Raw genomic sequence first — 19,151 nt, 5'->3', positions numbered from 1 at the left:
CATACAAAAGATAATTACTTGTAATTTGTAATTATTTTTTGTTATGTGCACATAAGAAGTATTCTTATGCAAGATTCAGAAGATGTATTGATAGTTTATGTAGTTAATTATTGAAATTTCCAGATTAGGAACTTAAAATATCTCTATATTAACATTTGTTACAATGTTGTACTTTTTTTTTCTTCACAAAACATTGCTGAAAAAAATATTAAAAAATGTCTGAAAATGAAAAGAAAATTTAACAAATTTTTGTTCATTGAAAAGAGGAAGTCTTGTAGATTTAAGAAATATGTGGCAAATAAAAACAAATTAAAAATATTTTTTCTATGAATTTTTGAAAAACAACCAAAAACTGCAGACCAGAGGTAAAAATGCTGTATTATGAGGCCAGACCCGAATGTGTTAATGCAAATGTTTCAGGATGTCAACAGTGTTTCTTTCAGAAAATTTGCTCCGGGGGACATTCCAGAGAACCAGGAGGGTGTTGTGAATCTCATCTGCGAAATACGTACAACATATTTGTGTTTAACATTGAAAATTACCAGTGGTCGTTCGTGGTTCGTCAGTGAACTTGACACTGAGCATTACAGGTGGGAAATGACTTAGAGTACCAAAAATGAAGTAGGATGCGGTGACCTAAGTATACTTAGTAATTCAATGTGGAAAGACAGTATTTTTCTTTTTATTTGTCTCTGTTTCTTTTTATTAGTCTGTTGTCTAACATTTACAAATATCATCTTGTGCAATTCGCATTACAATAGTAAATCGTAAATTAAAAAACATCACCTATTTTTAAATTTTATCATCCCACCATGGTGAACCAGATATTACAATTATTAAACTCAATAGAACACATCATGCAAAGCTTAAGATGGCATGAAGAATTTACAGCAAACTTATCCTGCGAGCTTTTTTCGTGACATTTAATCTACTGTTTTCTCCAGAAAATCATCAGTTGGAATCTTAGGTCCCTCAATGCTTATTATAATGCAATGCTTTAAAGTTCCTGGTAGCATTCTACTTCTTGTCCTAGTTAGTATCCTATTCATAGCACTGAAAGACCTTTCTACGCCGGCTGTTGTTACGGGAATGGTTTGAAGGACTTCACAGAGTTTTTCAACTCGCAATATCCCACGTCAGCTTCTAAGATTTTCAACAATGGATTGTCAGCTTCTGTATATATTCCATTATCAAGCATCAACTTGACAAAAAATTTGTAGAACTTGAGGTCAGCAAGAATGCCTTCAACCTTACGCATGGGAAAATTAGCACAAAACCTTTTGACTTCGGTGTCTTGCAAGTCTACTACTGACTGGAAGGTTTCAAATTGACTTGCGAATCTCATGGTATCAATAGATTGATCATTGAACCTGTTTTCCATTTCTTCAATTACACTTTCCGCGTATTCCTTCATCCCACAGAAAGTTTTCCTAGCATCTTCATCAGCAACCAGGTGCACTTCAGATCTGATATTCTTCAGTTCGGTCTGAATACTTTTTTTGCAGATCACTGTTGATATTTTCACTGATTTGCAATATCCTGCAAATGCAATTTGATTGAAGTAATTAGAGGGATGACTTTGTTCAGACTCAAATCCTTCTTTTGCAAAGCATCTGAGGATAGAAAGTGCACTGAGGATTTCATTCATCACATTACAGGTAATAATGAAACTTTCATTTCTGATATCCAGCAAAATGCCTCCTGCCAGTGATGCAAGATCCGCCCCTTCATTATGGATATGCTCACAAGCCATTAAAATTGACTTTCAAGCTTCTGGAGACAGCGTTGACTATTCTGTAGTGTGACAACCATCTGACTTCAATACATTCTGGAATCTTGATAACTGGGTCATTGATTATTGCCTGAATATCGTGCAAAATATTTTCCTTTTTAGGCGACTTGCTAAACAGCTTTCAAAACATGAAAAAATATTTTTTACCTTTTGGCTTTTATTCCTGCAGGAAGTCACTGCAAGAGACAAAATATGCCTCTACAGTGCATATACAGAATATTTTTGTGAGCCTTTTCTGAAAGCTTCTTTCTCACACCATATTTGAGGCACCATCAAAGCCGCAAGCAATAATATCATCGTATGTTAAATCAAGAGCAGCAAGCTCTTCGTCAATAGTATTTGCAATAGTTTCTGCCCTTCGATCATGAATTTTGACTATTGACAAAAAGTTTCCATGGGGACCTTATCCTCAACAACTCTGAACATTATACTTAACTCCGTTTCATTTCTCCAAGAGACACTTTCATCTGCCAAAATGGAGAACTTCGTGTTTTTCAATGTTTTCTTCAGTTCCTTCCTCAATACATCGCCCAAACACACCAGCAATTCACATGATGTGTCCTTGCTGCTGTAATTCGATCTATCACTCAGAGCTTCTCTCCACACCTTAAATTCATCACTCATTTGATCCAGAATACTTTCAATAACGCTTTCATATTTAATAGTGAAAGCTACTTCTTCCTTCTCCAAACAATACAAGTCCCTGAAAAATATTTTCAAACATTTTCTGTTTAACACTCTTTCACTTTCATTCTGTTGAACAACTTGAGCATAGACGGGTTTCTTCATAGCCTCCCTTTTGAGGTTTTCCATTTTTACACGTACAGTATGAGCTGAAGAGTATTCATGTTTCTCTAATTTCCCATTTTTTCCAAAAGCTTTTCTGAAAGATGTGAAAGGAGCAGTTATGAACACACCACCTGTCCTTTCCAGAATTTTTGCGTCATTCTTCATGAAATTTTGGCATAGTTTACAAAACGCGCCTCCTTTTTCTTCACTATACTCCAGCCAACTGTACTTTCCTTCCCACTGTTTGTTGTAGTGATGATCTTCTTTTGCACCTGATGATTTCGAAGGATGCAGGTTGGAACTGGAAGATCCTACAGTAGACTGTGTTGAAGGAGACACGCCTATAACTTCCCTCAATTTCTTGCTAGGTCCTGCCGCTGAAACACTAAAATAAGAGTCTTTGGTTGTCTTCATTTTTCTTTTGTCGTGCAGCAAAGAACAGTAATATCCCACTGCTACAACTGCAATGCAGCTCAAATGTGTCTTGTCTTTTGTAGACAACCACTTGTCTGTAACATTTACATTCTCTAAGGTACAAAAAAGCAATGCAGTGGCTAGATTCTAACAATCGCATAAAGATTTTTTTTTAACTCAACACTTTTCAGTCAGTCCACCTTTGACTCAACAATCGATTTTTTTTTATCGTTTACAAATATACTGTTGTGTATCAATTACAAAGAAAATACCTTAGCGTCATTGCCTTGTAATCAAGGGGTCCCAGGTTCGATACCCGGTGGAGGCATAAGTGGTTCGGATCCCACTTTAAACTGTAGGTTCAGTCCCGATTAGCCTTACTGCACATAAAGTGGACTTAAGACACCAAATCAAACCAAACCAAACAAAGAAAATACCGTGTCTGCTTTGATGACAACGAGTCGGTGCTTTTGGTGTGGAAAGCACTACTGCACATTCGAGATAGGAGAGAGGAGATAAGGCTAGTGCAGTTGCCAGTTTTATTCTGCATCTTCTGTAAAATTGGACAAGTGTGGGCATTGTTATTTACAGAGGTAAATATAAAGGCAAAAATATTCACCACACAAAGTAATGCAGTCTGATGCTAGGAAAACAACGGTAGCAGAAAAGTTTTATACTTTGGTTTTTTTGAACAATTTTGTCCAGGGGGTGGTAGATTCCCTCCAGGGGTGCTCTGTACCCCCGGAAAGGTGCCTGAAAGAAACACTGGATGTCAACATAAATGTTTTGGTTTATCGTTTGTTCTTCAGGCAGATATTCGTGGTACACCAAACCTTTACCATCAAAAAATGCGATCAACATTGTCTTCGTCACTTTGCAATCATCTTGCACTGAATCTCTGACCTCCAGAAACCTTTTGTGCCATTCCAAGACACGGCTTCTCGATAATGCCTCATCACCATATACTTCCTGCATTATATTCCATGTTTCACTAGGGGTTTTCCATAGCTTAACACAGAACTTAATGTTAACTCTCTGCTCAGAATCCACACCTATTATGACACTTGTGTAACTTCCAACTAAATACACCAACAAGCCCAACAGTCCTGCCCTAGTGAGTTTACATGGAAACACCTCCAAGGCCATGTCTATTCAGAACACATCACAGGTGACTGAATAACACCCATTTCTTATGTTTGAATATTACAGGTAAAGAATTAAAAAATCAGTTCTGGAACTTTTGTGACAAAGGTTGTATTTTTTAAGAAAAAGTTTTAACACTGAATATTATAATTAATTTACAGTATTTCAAATAAAGCACTATAAAGGTCTACTTGCAACAAATAAGTTATGTAATCTAACTAGGAAAGAATACATTTTAATCATCTTTGTCAAAACCCAGACATTCATCTCCAGATCTAAATTAAGTCACTTGAAACTTGAAACCTTTTCTAAATCAGAATCTGAGTCCTCGTACAACACTTAAAAATCGAACACAGCTGTAATCATTGTTCACAATGTATGCACATGAACTCTACATGACTGGAATACTCTCACATACAGCAAGGAAGTAAGAAAGAAATCGTGTAATTCAGAACAGAGGACATTTCCAAACAATGAAGGTAATCAAAAACTAAGTATCGGCTTATAAGATGCACCCTGTTTTTTAGACCTATTTTTAAAGGAAAAAATAGCATCTTATATGCAGGCAAATACGGTAAATGCGAAAAGTTCTTTCATTTATACAATTATTAATATACATTAATTCTGCAGCATTCAGATGAACCTCCATCAGAACACCCGACTCCTAACCACATTATTACGATTGACTAACCTCATCAGAAACCTTATGGATTAAAACCACATAATGCATGTGAGGAGAATAAACATCCTCTCAATCTATGATAATTTTTAACCTGAATTTTGCTTGTGAATAATACACTCCTCACAAAAAGTTTGGAATATTGTTATACAGGGTGGCGCGGAGCCGACTGACACATTTGAAAGTTGAATATATTACGCATACGCGATAGTTTGAAGTGGATTGCGGAGCAAATGAGAAGAGGATAGGATGCCATTTCATATGAAGACAGCAACAGTCATAAAGGACCGTTGGAGCGTTGAACATCGCGTTTTCTGTGTTCGTAGTTATTACGAATGAAGTCAGTGGTTAAAGTGCTGTGATTGTTCAGAAAACAATTCATTGTTAGCCGACATGGTAACGTACAGTCTCGGAATATCATATTGGCTTTGGTGAAGAAATTTGAAGAAACTGGCAGTGTATTTGATGTGAAACATGGAGCTCCAACAACAGTGCATACATCCGAGAACTTGCAGAGAGTGAACGTAGTCCACAATGCTCGGCACGCCAGCACTCTCTGGGGATTCTTGAAAGACCGTGTGTTCAGAAGGCATATTACGACTCTTCAACAACTGAAAGAAGCCATTGTTGAGGAAGTAACGGCTATTGATGAGGAACTACAGAGATAACTTCCAGAGACATCTGCAACAATGCATTCATGCCAAAGGAGGCCACCTGTCTGATGCAATTTTCAAAAAATGAACTTGTAAGTTGTTAGTAATAAAATTGAATACTTCAATGTACAATTACATACGGTTTTCCATATTCTCCTTCCTTTCTTTTATCATCTATGAGCATATCAAATGTGTCAGTCGGCTCCGCGCCACCCTGTATTAAGCACAACAAATTTGGAATATTATAATATTAGGCAAGAGGTGATAGGCACAGTGGCATATGTCGGCGAAAAGTCGAGAATATCCATCAGACAGATACCATGTGTTCTTGCATTCCAAGGCCGTGTCTATCACCTATTGTCTAATGTAACAACATTTGAAACTTTTTGTGAGGAGTGTACATTCTTGCATTATAAATAGTATCAGATTGGACTAAGATATGATCTCCATTGTAATGTTTGATTCACAGGTCCAGTACCACAAGTAATTCAAGGAAATGAATCTAATCTAATGTTATTGATTCAAATCAAATCAATTAATTATTAAGTTTTAATAACTATGTCACTTACAATTCCTTTCACGTCTCCAGCATAAAGCTTTCCTCCAGATACAAAGAGCCTCCAGATTTCATCTTCATAATTAAGAAGGATGCCTTTTGCTATTCCTGTGTTTATCAGCCAGGATCTGAGGGTCCCATCATTAGAGCACGTGTACAGAGTTTCTCCATCAGCCGCTAGATGATAGACTGTATTGTAATGGGCTTGGAATTCTCCTGAAAGAGTTAGATCAGGGTTCCAGATCTAGAATGGAAATTTACAGTTGTCATATATTCAGGAGTTTTTGTATTTGTAACATGGGAAGATTTTTTGAGAAAACAAGAAGCAAACTTGACAATGGAATTTACAAACATCTAAATAATTGTACACATGTATTTTTTTTCTTCTTTTCAATTTCAGCTATGTGTTAAAAACCACACAGTACTTTCCACCTTTATGGGCTAGCTTAGTTCATTCCATCTTTTTATCCTCTTTCTTCATCTGTGCCATGATATCCATCTTCATACCGGTCGACACTTTTTTGTGAATAAAACCAAAGAGATTGCCAACTAGATACAAGAGATGCCACTTAAAATAAGTTGGTGCATTTTTGCTGATCTCATTTCCAACCAAAATCCAACTGACCCTCCCCCCTACAAAAAAAGTCCGAGTTTTCAATTTTTCTTTAAAAAAGAGAATTACAGATATTCACATTTTTAGTTGAAAATTTCAGTTTAAAATAAATTTTAAATGGGACCCACTTTTTTTGGCCTAAAATTTGATTTTCGATACAGAAAAAATTGTTCCAATTTTTCTTTTGTTTTCATTTGGACAGAAATTTCAAATGATTTTTTGGTAACTTTGGGTGACCCCTAAATAACATAATATCAACCTAAGATTTCACACTTGTTTTTTAGAAAACGAAATGAATTATCAACATGCTTCATTACTTTATTAACAATGAAGGCACTTGGGGGTGGGGGATATAGCACAACACATTCAAAATCCCAGCCATTTGTCGTGGTGATTTGATCAGCATCATGCTCTGGCCACCTTACCCCCCCCCAGAGTACTTTTTGATGAGGCTGGGTGAACTCCAGAGCCTGCCATACATGGACATTACTGGAACACCTCCCATCTCAAATCATCCACCCCGGGAATCAAACCCTGACCTCCCACAGGGCATGGTTGCTGATAAGGGATGAGCCCCTCCCAAAATAAAATTCTGGCTATGGGCCTGTTCCCGGCAGGTTTTCACTTTTCCCTAATGTCAAAAAGTTTTACCACTTATCACCTCGATTCTTTTTCTTCAGTGTGTCTCAATTTTCTGCACAACCTCCCAGCAAGGGCGCCCGCAGTGGGGAGGGGGGGCACTTGCTCCCCGTGAGATATCTGGAAAGAAGTCATAATATTCAAATGTTGAAATTCTAGCGTGAAAACATGGACGAGGAGTGCAGGCGCGTCGCCTAATAATGTTCGCATGAGCACGTGAACACTCATGTATATGTCTTAAATTACGTACATATTAAATTCACACAGAAATACGTATATTTATTCGAAAAAATACTATGTTTGATGTACGAGTATATCCACACAATTTACTCTGACACGACTTCTTTCACGTCTGATAACTTTTCTAGATAGTTGGTAACACTGACTCCCATGGTGTTCCACGGAGGGCGCAGAACATAATTGCTATGCGTGTTGCATAGAGCTGACAGCTAAGGGGCTGTTGGCCACTATACCCCGAAGATGTTCACTTCACTGTGCGAACACTGATGCAAGCGGCAATACTTCTTACATTCGGCACCAGAGTGCAGCATATACCAGGCATGTGTAGGGAGAATTGAAAATGTTTGTGCTACATAGTTGCAAACTTTAGCAAGAATTCGCTAAACCTGGCGGATTTTAAGGGGGAGAGGGACAATTTCCCCTAGGTACTTCTTGTATTACTTCAAATATAGCGAGATTTTGGGGGGAAATTATTGAAAATAAATTGAACTGTTATTCTCACTTTTTCAATTGAATATGAAGTTACAAGGGCCATTCAGTACAAAAATATTCAATTTTGTTCTATTGCTTTCATAAAAATATTTATGATAATCAATAAAAACAGTGAAATATATTAAATTAATTGATATAATCAAAATATGAAACTCATCCAAGGAGCTGCGGTAGTCTAGTCTGACAACCTCGCCGGAGACCCCGGAATTGTCCTCGCACCCAGCCTCATATCAATGGGTATCTAAGAGCAACCCTGGGGGGATAAACGCTGCTGGAGCATGGTGCTGATCACACCACCTGCAAACTGGTCAAGATTGAGAAGTGTGGGGCCCCACCACACTACTACACGTGCTTTCATTACACGGTGCTATATGCATGGGGAAATTTACATTACCTTTACCTATGGGAACTCACCCAGGATGATGATGAGACGCGAGAATACATGTTGCTAAATTCCACTCCACTGATTCTATGTTTTTGTTCAAAAGTAAGTTTATAGACATTCCAACACATTTATCACTTCTAGGTGATTCACAAAGCACTTCTTGAACATTATTTAATGATGTGGATGTCGACTCAGCATCACTTAAGAGTTCACAAGGGAATGCGAAATCAGTACCGGGAAGAATGTTCGTAATATCGTCGGTACACTGCGATGAAGCAAGGAATTTATTGCTACTTTTTAGTTAAAGTAACAATATGATATTGAACATTCCCGGTTTTGCAATTAAATATATACTAGGGGTACATGAGCAATGGCGGTCCCTCCATGGAACAGAGGGAACAGGCTGTTCCCTCCTACTTATCGCGCTTTTCAGCTATTTAAATTATTTATATTAACATAATAAGAACACTTCTTTATCCCGAAATCAACGTTTCCAAAATAACGCTGAAGAAAATCTTTCACCGTGGCTGGACGTTTGTTTACGTCACCTACCCCCAACGCATCATGGATCTCACCATGGTTCTAAGAGTAGTAGGTTGGCTCATCCGGCGGACGACTTTCGCATTACGTCATCTGGTGAGCAAATGTCGCAGCCAGCGGGTAGAAAACACATAGCAGGGGTTCTTTTTCATTGAATGATTTTCCATGGAAGGTTTAAAACCTTATTTACTGATTAAAATAACTGGTATTTCTTTGTGCACAAAGTCGGTAAAAGTAGGAATGAATAGAGCGTAGGGGAGGCACATACGGAAGAAAACCTGTAGCTAATTTAGTTGCTTTTTCCTCTGTACCTCAAGTTAACACATGTTGCATTGATCCTTGTAAGTGTTTGGATATTGTGTTGATATTTTCGCATTTTCACCATGGCTGTTGCTTTTTCTTCTATATTTCGCAAAGGAAAGTAATAGAAATGCTTTACCAGATATTCGAACTTTTGTAACTCACTAGACATTACTTGCGTTTACTAAATGATATATTGTCTGATGATATGTAAATTTAAAATGAAGCCTACATATTTAAATTCCTAAAATGTAACGTGTTAAAACACATTCTAAGATCGTTCAGTGTCATTGTTACTAATTTTAGTTAGTTTAATATACCCATATCAGTGTTTGTGAAAAGTAGTAAAAAAAAGTGTAATATAGTAGCCTACATAGGGAGGTAGTCACGGTAGTCATGCAAGACACAGTTCGTCGGGTGGAAAAGGTATCAATGAAACAACAAAAATCTAAATTGAATATTTTCTTTAATGGAAGAATGATGAATATAAATATACAATTTTATATAGTGCAGTTTCTTCTTTCTTGTAAATGATATTTCCTTAACGCCAAATGTTTAGTTACATTATTTCTAATGTAATTTTGTACTGCAATTTTTTTTAGTTTAACACAAATTGCATAAAGTACACAAACAACATAGAGTACCACACGTACAAGCACAAGGGCTGACGTAATCCTTCTTAACATAGAATCAAACCCATAAGAACAGTGGCGCAGGAACGGGGGGTACAGGGGTACATTGTACCACCTAAATTTTTGAAGGGTGTACTGTACCCCCTAAATCGAAGATTCTAGTTGTACTCGTTGTGCCCCCCCCCCCTCAGATACAAGATGCTACTTTTAAAAGAACCTAGTTTTTTCTAATTGCTCAATACAAAAAAATATAAGTTGTAAGCATTATTTTCCATACCATAGGAATTCAAACCGTTGTAGACTTATTCTACATATATTACATTGTGCTTGCTACTAGTTAGTTCATTGATCTGTATGTTTGGAAATCTTTTTAAGGAGATGAAAATTATTCAAAATGTGTGTGGAACGATGGAATGAGTTAAAGTTGACTTTTAGAAAATCACGCTGCAGACGAATTCCCTTCGTGTAAGAGGGGTACATGTTTTGTAAACAAGTGATCGCGTCGATTCGAAGATATAAACCTGCATCGGAAGAGCATATGACTGACCTCCTTTCATTTTGAATTTCTCAAATGGAATTTTCCGAAACGAATTCCTGCCTCGTCTTGTTTTCGAGATGAGACACGATAGACCAATTTCGGGGGTATAAACAAACGTCCAGCCACGGTGAAATATTTTCTTCAGCGTTATTTTGGAAACGTTGATTTCGGGATAAAGAAGTGTTCTTATTATGTTAATATAAATAATTTAAATAGCTGAAAAGCGCGATAAGTAGGAGGGAACAGCCTGTTCCCTCTGTTCCATGGAGGGACCGCCATTGCTCATGTACCCCTAGTATATATTTAATTGCAAAACCGGGAATGTTCAATATCATATTGTTACTTTAACTAAAAAGTAGCAATATTTAATCATATCCAATAAAATAATTGTTTTCTATACTATTCATTGAATTTTGACACTAATGAATTTGCATTGTTTCCATAAAATAATATTTTCATATCATATTTCATTCTATAAGTAAATAAACAATATATGTTAAGTACTTTTGATACAAATATTTGGAACAGTATCTTTATGTAGTAGCTACTTGGTTTATGATTTCAGTAATTTTGGATATGTTAAAGTACGTCAAAATAAGATACGAGCGCGGGGCCTCGGGTGAGCGCCCGAGTTGCCACCCCTCTTGCTGTCATGATCCCCTTTCCGTATTTAGTACGTTTTCTGACAGAAGAAATACATATCAATAGCAAGGGTAAATTTACAAATTACAATATATGGCTGCGAACACACAGGATAACATATTTTTTTTCTAGGGCTTGTATCGCTAAAACAAGGTCTCAATCAGGAGTCATTAAGAAATACTAGTTGCCAAATTTTAAATTTTATTAGTGCTAAACGTCGATACTGCGAACGCGCGCTTGTGCTTAACAATAAGTAATAATTACACAATTCTAATAACCAGATTGGCGCTAGAGAAGAATTTTACGAGAAACGGATTTTATCGATATTTTAACATTACATTCCCCCCCCCCCCCAACCTTGGACGGAAATGAGTTGTAGGGGGGCAAGGGGGGAAACATTGACTGCCAAGTGTACCTGCAGGGAGCAATTACCGCCCGCAACTTCAAATTTTATGCAAATATAAACACTATTCGTAAAATTTTCTTGCTCACATCGCTTCGCAATACCTTCTTTTCTTGGTCTTATCGAGTTCACAACCGTAGCTAGAGGTCGGCTGGAGTCGGCCCTGGGCGCCGAACGATCTAAATGAAATAAGTTGTAAAATTTATTTATTTATTTGTGGTTTTAAGTCCACTTTACTCACAGAAAGGCTAATCCGGGCAGGACCTACAGTTTAAAGTGGGATCCGAACCACTGTGTCGTGTGCCTCCACCGGGTATCGAACCTGTGACCCCTTGATCACAAGGCGACGATGTTACCACTACACCATCGGGGAGGCACAAAAGTCGTAAAAGAGAGAATGCATTAGCGTCCCGTGAAATTATTTGCGCCCTATTAAACAATATTGATTTCAGCCTGGGAAAAAATTGGATCCAAAAATTTTCTTGATCGTTTCGCTCGCAATTTATTATTGTTCTCTGTAATGCATTGCAAATTTCCAGACAGAAGTAAGATTTGTGTTAATTGATTTCTCCGCATGAACAATTGTTTTGAGGAAAGGGAGCGTGCACATTTCAGAGACAATTGAAGACTAAAATTGGTAAACGCTGTAAGTGCCACAATAATTAAATCACCGTTTTCCACGTTAAACTGTGAAATGTGCCAGGCTTTATAATGTGGTAAACGTGAAATGTGGCTGGTAGCCCTCTAAGTAGTTCAAAGGGCGTCTAAAGAGGTCACTAAGTGTGCACGTTCTTACGGGTTGATGTGCGGAACGATGCGATTTCCCAACACTAACACTTTCGCTTTTGGCACTTACAACGTTTACCACTTTTAGTTCTCAATTTATGTAATTTTTGCTGTTGGTTTATTGTGAGATGGATGAATTGGTTGTGTAATGTATTTAAATAATATATGTTGCATATAATATGTATTAAAGAATCCTTGAATACGTACAGAATTTAGTGTCCAAATCGCTCCATGTTGCATATGTGTGAAACATATATCGTGCATGAAATTATAACGTTTTTTTTCGGGTTCGAAAGCTAGTGGGACACCCGTTACATGCTAATGTAAAAATGAATTATGTTTGGAATGCATTTATCAAGCATTTTCTCTCTTCTCAAAAATAGTTTATGTACTTGTTTTCCATTATTAATGTGAAATTTAACGAGTTGAAAAAATAATTCAAATAGTTTGTTCGAACACGAATGCTTTAGCACCAACTTCTACCCCCTTTTGCATATTTACGAGGGTAATAAGGTCTTTGATACTACTACTACTACTACTAATAATAATAATAATAATAATAACAACAACGTTGGTCCCGGGTTCAAATCCCGGCTTGGTTTGATTGATTGATTTGGTGTTTTAAGTCCACTTTATGCACAGTAAGGCTAATCAGGAATGGACCTACAGTTTAAAGTGGGATCCGAACCAATCAAAAATTCGTGATTGCACTTCTGAAACCAGACACCTTTTTGGCAGGCCCGTAACCAGAATTGATCTCCAGGGGGGGCTCACGGGTTATCACACGGGGGCTTTGTAAATCAAGTTCATTTTTCAAAAGTTTAACAATGTTAAATGAAGGTAAATTAGGTGTGTGGGGGGTCATTAAGATACATAAAGTTTAGAAATATCACGCATATACTACATTTTTCTATATCATTTAAAATATCACTTTAAGTGTCAATTGGCTGCTACTGAAATCATCCCTTGCTACATATTCCATACTACGTTTGATGACATGGACGTCCGCAGGATTTTTTCCAGGGTGGGGCAAGGAACGTTTTTTTTCCGGGGGGGGGGTGGCAAACGAAGGCAAATTTTCCCCCAAAATAGTGTTGTTCCCTAAAAACAATGCTTAAATTTGAATTTAAGGTGTTCATGCAATAAATAACACATATTATTGTGGCTAAAATGAAATTATATGAATGAAATACATATTTTTGGTCGACTATCATTTTCCAGGAGAGGGCCACGGCCCCCTCTTCCGGACGCCCATGTTTCATGATACAGATATTTATATTACACAGAAAAAGATGGACAATATTCAATCATAGGGTCTCGGCCGAAACAATAGAACTCCCCTTCGTTCGCAAAACTTGGGAGCTGTTAACCTTTGACGCAGATGCCGAGGGAATTTGCATAATGACATCAAAGTCACAGATTTCTGTATAAATGGGAGGTTGCAACAGGGACAACGAAGGTACAGATAAAGAAGCTCCCCTGTGAAGAAACTTTCTGAAGTCTAGAGAAGAGAAATCTCCTAAATACTTGCCGCTACTTAAGACTTCTTCTTATAAATAAGATGAACAAATGTAATAGCTGCTGTTCACGCTCCCTGAATTTATCCTTCATCTAAGTTGTGAGGAAAATAATATCTGTTGTCTACATTTCCACTTTTCACTGCAAACAAATTACACAAAATAGTTTTACCTAATGTCAAGGGGGCTGACCTGTGCCAGGGGGGGCTCAGCCCCCTGGCCCCTACCTAGCTACGGGCCTGCTTTTTGGTCAAGTCTGGCCCTTCGTGTTCTGACAATGCTTTCGTAGTTAGGTTAAGCTTGTTCTCTTTGCATAAATACAAGCCCCGGTGAAGCCACGTCAAGTGCAGTCCTTAACAGACACAGGTAGGATCATAGGCGTGCGCACGGGGGAATTGCCCCCCCCTAATCATGGACGTCCGCCGATTTTTTTAACGGAGGGACAAGCAAGATATTTTTCCATGGGGCATATTATACCGATAATAGTGTTGCCCCTCAAAAAACACCACTTGAATTTGAAATTATCGCATTAGTGTAAATTACTATGACTGATGTCAAATTATAGGTCTGAAATATATACTTTCAGGTTGATATTCTATTTGTAAGGGGGGCATCCTTGCCCCCCTTCCAGACGTCCATGTTCCTACATTATAATACTTTCACCTAGAAATGTAGTGTAGAGGAATCTTATCGCCATTATTAAACGATATTATACCCATAAAGAAAATGCAAGAAAACTTAAACAATAAGATAAAGTGAGGTTTTTTTCCCCGACAGAACTTTTATCAAGGCTTTTGCCCCCCACTAATCAGAGGGTCTGCGCACGCCTATGGGTAGGATGGATAGATAGGATGCATGTTCCCCCTGCGGAATCCATCTACCGTTATCGTCCGAATCTGCGACATAGGTGCAGTTGCAGGGTGGTGGAAGGTGCAGCAACTACACGCTTGGCTTTCGCTATTTGAGTAGTTTATCGATGCTTTCGCTTCCGTAGAGTACAACACACATACATTTGCCGTTGCGTACAGGCACGTATCCAGGAATTCCTTTCGGGGGGGGGGCTCAACACCATTTTTTTAAGGGATGTAAGAACCTCACAATTGTATGTTCAAGGCCAGTGGTGGCAATTGGCTTCCAAAACGGGGGAGGGGGGGGGGTGCGGAGGGCGTTGCAAGCAAAGTTTACTTTCTCTTGGTAGACAAGGCTTAACATTAAGAGGCCATAATGTTGAGGCAAGAAAATAAAAAATGGGGAGCAACTATCCCTTAAATCGTCGCCACTGTAAGGCTGTCATTTTAATCAGAACGTGAAATCGGAACATTTTTTTACCACTCGACTCCTCTGTTTCTATGCGTTAACATTGTGTGCCGGAACCATCTCAGTATGTGTGTTTGTTCATTTCTTCTCATCAGGCATAAAATCGTCTATGGTGTCTTTGAGTGTTTTTACGTAGCTGTTACACATGCACGGGATGGACAATCCACTCGAGAACGCGAGATTCAAATTGTGAGCTGCGAACTGGACGCAGACAGCTCTCGAATATTTCTCTCTGATTCGAGCCTGAACACCACTAAAGTGTCTTGTCCTCCCATGTTTGCAGCTCTTATAAAAGCCGAAACACACCAAATTGTTCAGATTCAGGCCTTAGCACTCACAAGTGTTCAAAAATGCCTCTCACAGCTTCTGCTGTCTTGTCATATATCGGCACGAAACAAAGGAAGTCTTCTCGAATACAGGTGGATCACGAAACAATTAATGCACAGTGAAAATCCTTCCGTTCCCAACACATCTAATGTTTCGTCTTCCAGTATGATCAAATGCTTATTAATTTATCTCCAGCGACGTGCCCAAGGGAGGGTTGGTGAGGTCATAACCCCATTTGACCCAGTATTCCTTTTTCTTTTTTAAAAAAAGAAAAGAGGAACGTCAAAGACAGGAAAAAAATGGCAAAATCAGGACTGACCACCAAAAATAGTATGCGTAACCCCTCTCCCTTCCGAAAATCCTGGGCACGCCTCTCTTTATCTCGGACACATTTTTTAAAATGAACTCACCAGAAGTTTTTATCATCGTATTGGAGATTGAAGTAAGATGCGTTCTTCCTGCAGGTTTGAATATGCTCCTTTAGGGTGCTGTCGTCTGCCTGCCTTCACACCTAACGTTAACAAGGCCCTATTTTTCCATTCTTGTGACTTGGATTTTCAAGACTTAGAAAGGTTTCAGACCGAAGGGACACGCGATGCATGTCGATTGGAATGCGCCAATCATCAGCAACGTTTCACACCGTAGCGACACAAAAGGCCGCACAAACCTAATCTTCAGGTGACACGGCGTGAAATCTCCCATATTAGGACCCAGTCATTGTCACCTCGAAGTAGTAGCTCTTGTTGACCACAGAAAAAAAATATTCTCAACCGGTGGGAATGCTCCTCAGTTTTCTTCTCTCTCCTATATTTTCTGTGCTTGTTCATTATACAGGCAACATCTTACGATTTAATATACACAGGACATGTACTATGTAGACATTTTAACGAAAAATCGGTTGAAGTCAAGGATGGCTAGGTGGCTCAGTTGGTAGAGCCCTGATTCAGGTCCTGGTAGAGCCTGCAATTTCCGCTTAAAATGTCTACATATGCAACATCTTCTTGCTTTCTCTTCTCGACATTCATAAAATTTTCGGCTGACTCTTTATGGTAGTTAAGTGTTTGAATGTGTTTCGAACCCAGTAGGCTTAAACAAAGTATTTTTTTATACCATGAAATTCTCGGACTGCGTATACGAAATTTAGTTCTGGATAAACTAAATCATCACTCAAAACTTTGATTTTCAGTTTATCTATGCAGCTTATTTCTGTTTTAATAAACCAATCCAATATCCGGTACTGCTGAAATATTCACTTTAGAGAGAGAGAGAGGGAGGGAGGGAGAGAGAGAGAGAGAGAGCGAGAGAGAGAGCGAGAGAGATAGACCTTGATCTCTTCGGCCCTCGAACCGAACTAGCACTACACTGAGGCCCCGGAATCTGCTGTCGTCAATGTCTTCATTTTCGAATCACTATATCTTATAAAGCAACCAGAGGACGCTGACTGATCACTAATCGACTGTATGAATTGTCACACTTACCTCTGAAATCTCATTAACCAATTCTTTGTACAGATCAACCGAAAAATTGAATCCGCGTATTTATATCCTCATTATATTCTAGAACGTTTCGCAGATAAAACGATTCGTTAATATCGCCAGTAGTTGACTCATTCTCTCATTCAAGAACGTACCCTCTCCCACCTTCCAGAGATTAGAAATTACAACGAATCGCCCTACGTTAGGCGCTACCTTTGTTGTGCAGCTTCCAAATGCTGACAAGTTTCTACATAGTGCTCAAGTGCGCTGCGACAACACCGAAAGCGCAAGAGAAGTGTACGTGCAATATTATCAACAACAGGGTTATAGAACATTCTCCGTCTTGCCTCGATAATTGTCTATCTCCTTAAATCATCGTCACATTATTCAAAAAGCCAAAAACCTAATTTTATCTAGTGTAAAATAAAAAAAATCCTTGGGGGGGGGCCTCGAGCCACCTCAACCCTACCTTGGATACGTGTTATTAACAATAACAGGATTATAGAACATTCTCCGTCTTGTCTCGATAATTATTTCTCCCAAATTATCATCACATTATTCAAGAAGCCAAAATCCTAATTTTATCTAGTGTAAACAGAAAAAAATTCTGAAGGTGGGGCTCAAACCTCCTGATTCCCACCTTGGATGCGTGCTATTGACAATAATAAGGTTATAGAACACTCTCCGTCTTGTTTCGATAATTATTTCTCTCAGATTTATAAATTTATTATCTTCATATTATTCAAGACGCCAAAAATCGAATTTTATCTAGTGTAAATTGAAAAATTTCCTGAGGGGGGCTCGAGCCACCTCATCTCCACCTTGGATACGTGCTATTAACAATAACAGCGTTATAAAACATGCTTCATCTTGCCTCGATAATTATTTCTCTCCTTACATTATTTTCACATTATTCAAGAAGCCAAAAACCTAATTTTATCTAATGTAAACGGAAAAATTTTCTGGGGAGAGGGTCGAGCCCCCTGTGCCCCATCTTGGATACGTGCTATTATCAGTAACAGGGTTACGAAACATTCCCCGTCTTGCCTCGATAATTATTTCTCTCCTTAAATTATTGTCACATTATTTTATTTCACATCACAAGAAACCAAAAAAATTGACACTACCCCTTAGCCTTTAATCTATTTCGGTGGTAAGTTGTAAAGATTGCAACTCTAAAACTATAGTCCGTGCCTTTTTTGCTTCCGAAAGTGGATTCTGCTACGTAATTTATGTTTAGGAAATTCTAATTTTATATTTTATCTAAATTGCCTGTTTTTAAATGCTAGATATTTCCTTGTGTTTATGTAGCACTTCAATAGTCAAGAAACAAACTTACAGAGTACGTCATTTTTCCCCGGCTTCCAGATCCGAAAATTTTCCGCGCGGTTCATTGTGTTAAAATCGCGTGGCGCTTGAAGTGGTGGTCATTGTTGTGAAGGATTAGCATTTTGTTGTTGTTAGAAGTGAAAGTGTGTGTGTGTGTGTGTGTGTTAGTGTACCATGAATTCGGTGGATTCTTTGTTGCAGCGACCTTTCTCTTCAAGAACACTTGAAGAAAAGTTGGAAATAAAAGCGCTAGGACGGCCGTTGCCAGATTTGGATCTATCGCAAAATGCAAAGGGAGGTAAGAACGCTACGCATAAAAGGCGATTTAATAGAAAACTGTAATATAGTGAACCATGGCTTTGTGGGTGTCAAATTGGAAATGCATTATTCTGTTTTCCTTGCATACTTTTTGGAAGTAATGATTCGTGGTCTGAAGGAGGGGTAAAAGATCTAGGACATTTAAGTGAATATATGAGAAAGCATAGTGAAAGCAAAAAGCACATGAATAATGAGTTAAATTTTGTCTCTCTCGGAACTGTCAACATAGCAACGCAGTTAAGCCACGTTTATCTAGAATCGCATAATGAACAAGTTTGAAAAAATCGCCACGTCTTGTTAAAAATTATAGACTGCGTCAAGGTCTGTGGAGCTTTTAGGTTGTCCCTGCGTGGCCGGCCACGATGAAACAGATTCCTCCGCAAAACCTGGGATATTTTTTAGGGCTCCTTGATTTTGTCTATAGTTTAGACAATGCTGTTAAAGAACATCTTGACAACAGCACTGTATTTAAAGGCACTCGATCTCGCCATCGAAGTTCCGGGTTGAAGTCTCGGCCCGGGTATGGGTATTATTTGTAATACTTTGAAATAATGAAATTAATGAAGGGGCATTCACAAACAATACCCATACCCGGGCCGAGACTCCAACCCGGAACTTCGATAGCGAGATCG

At 38.4% G+C, this 19,151-nt stretch overlaps 1 protein-coding gene across 1 annotated transcript in view; it reads right to left on the bottom strand.

Moving 5' to 3' along the window:
- The window catches only part of LOC146003554 (striatin-like), a 44,610-nt gene that overhangs the window by 9,815 nt on the left and 15,644 nt on the right, over nt 1-19,151 (bottom strand). The window contains exon 2 of the mRNA XM_083141850.1: nt 6,040-6,270. Within this exon, the coding sequence (XP_082997976.1) occupies nt 6,040-6,270 (231 nt within the window). The remainder of the gene's footprint in view (nt 1-6,039; nt 6,271-19,151) is intronic.

The sequence above is a fragment of the Lepisma saccharinum genome, chromosome 20, assembly GCF_977018435.1.
Source record: "Lepisma saccharinum chromosome 20, izLepSacc3.1, whole genome shotgun sequence".
Taxonomy (NCBI): domain Eukaryota; kingdom Metazoa; phylum Arthropoda; class Insecta; order Zygentoma; family Lepismatidae; genus Lepisma; species Lepisma saccharinum.
Note: the sequence above shows the minus strand (reverse complement) of the source record. Positions and strands in the feature narration are given on the sequence as shown.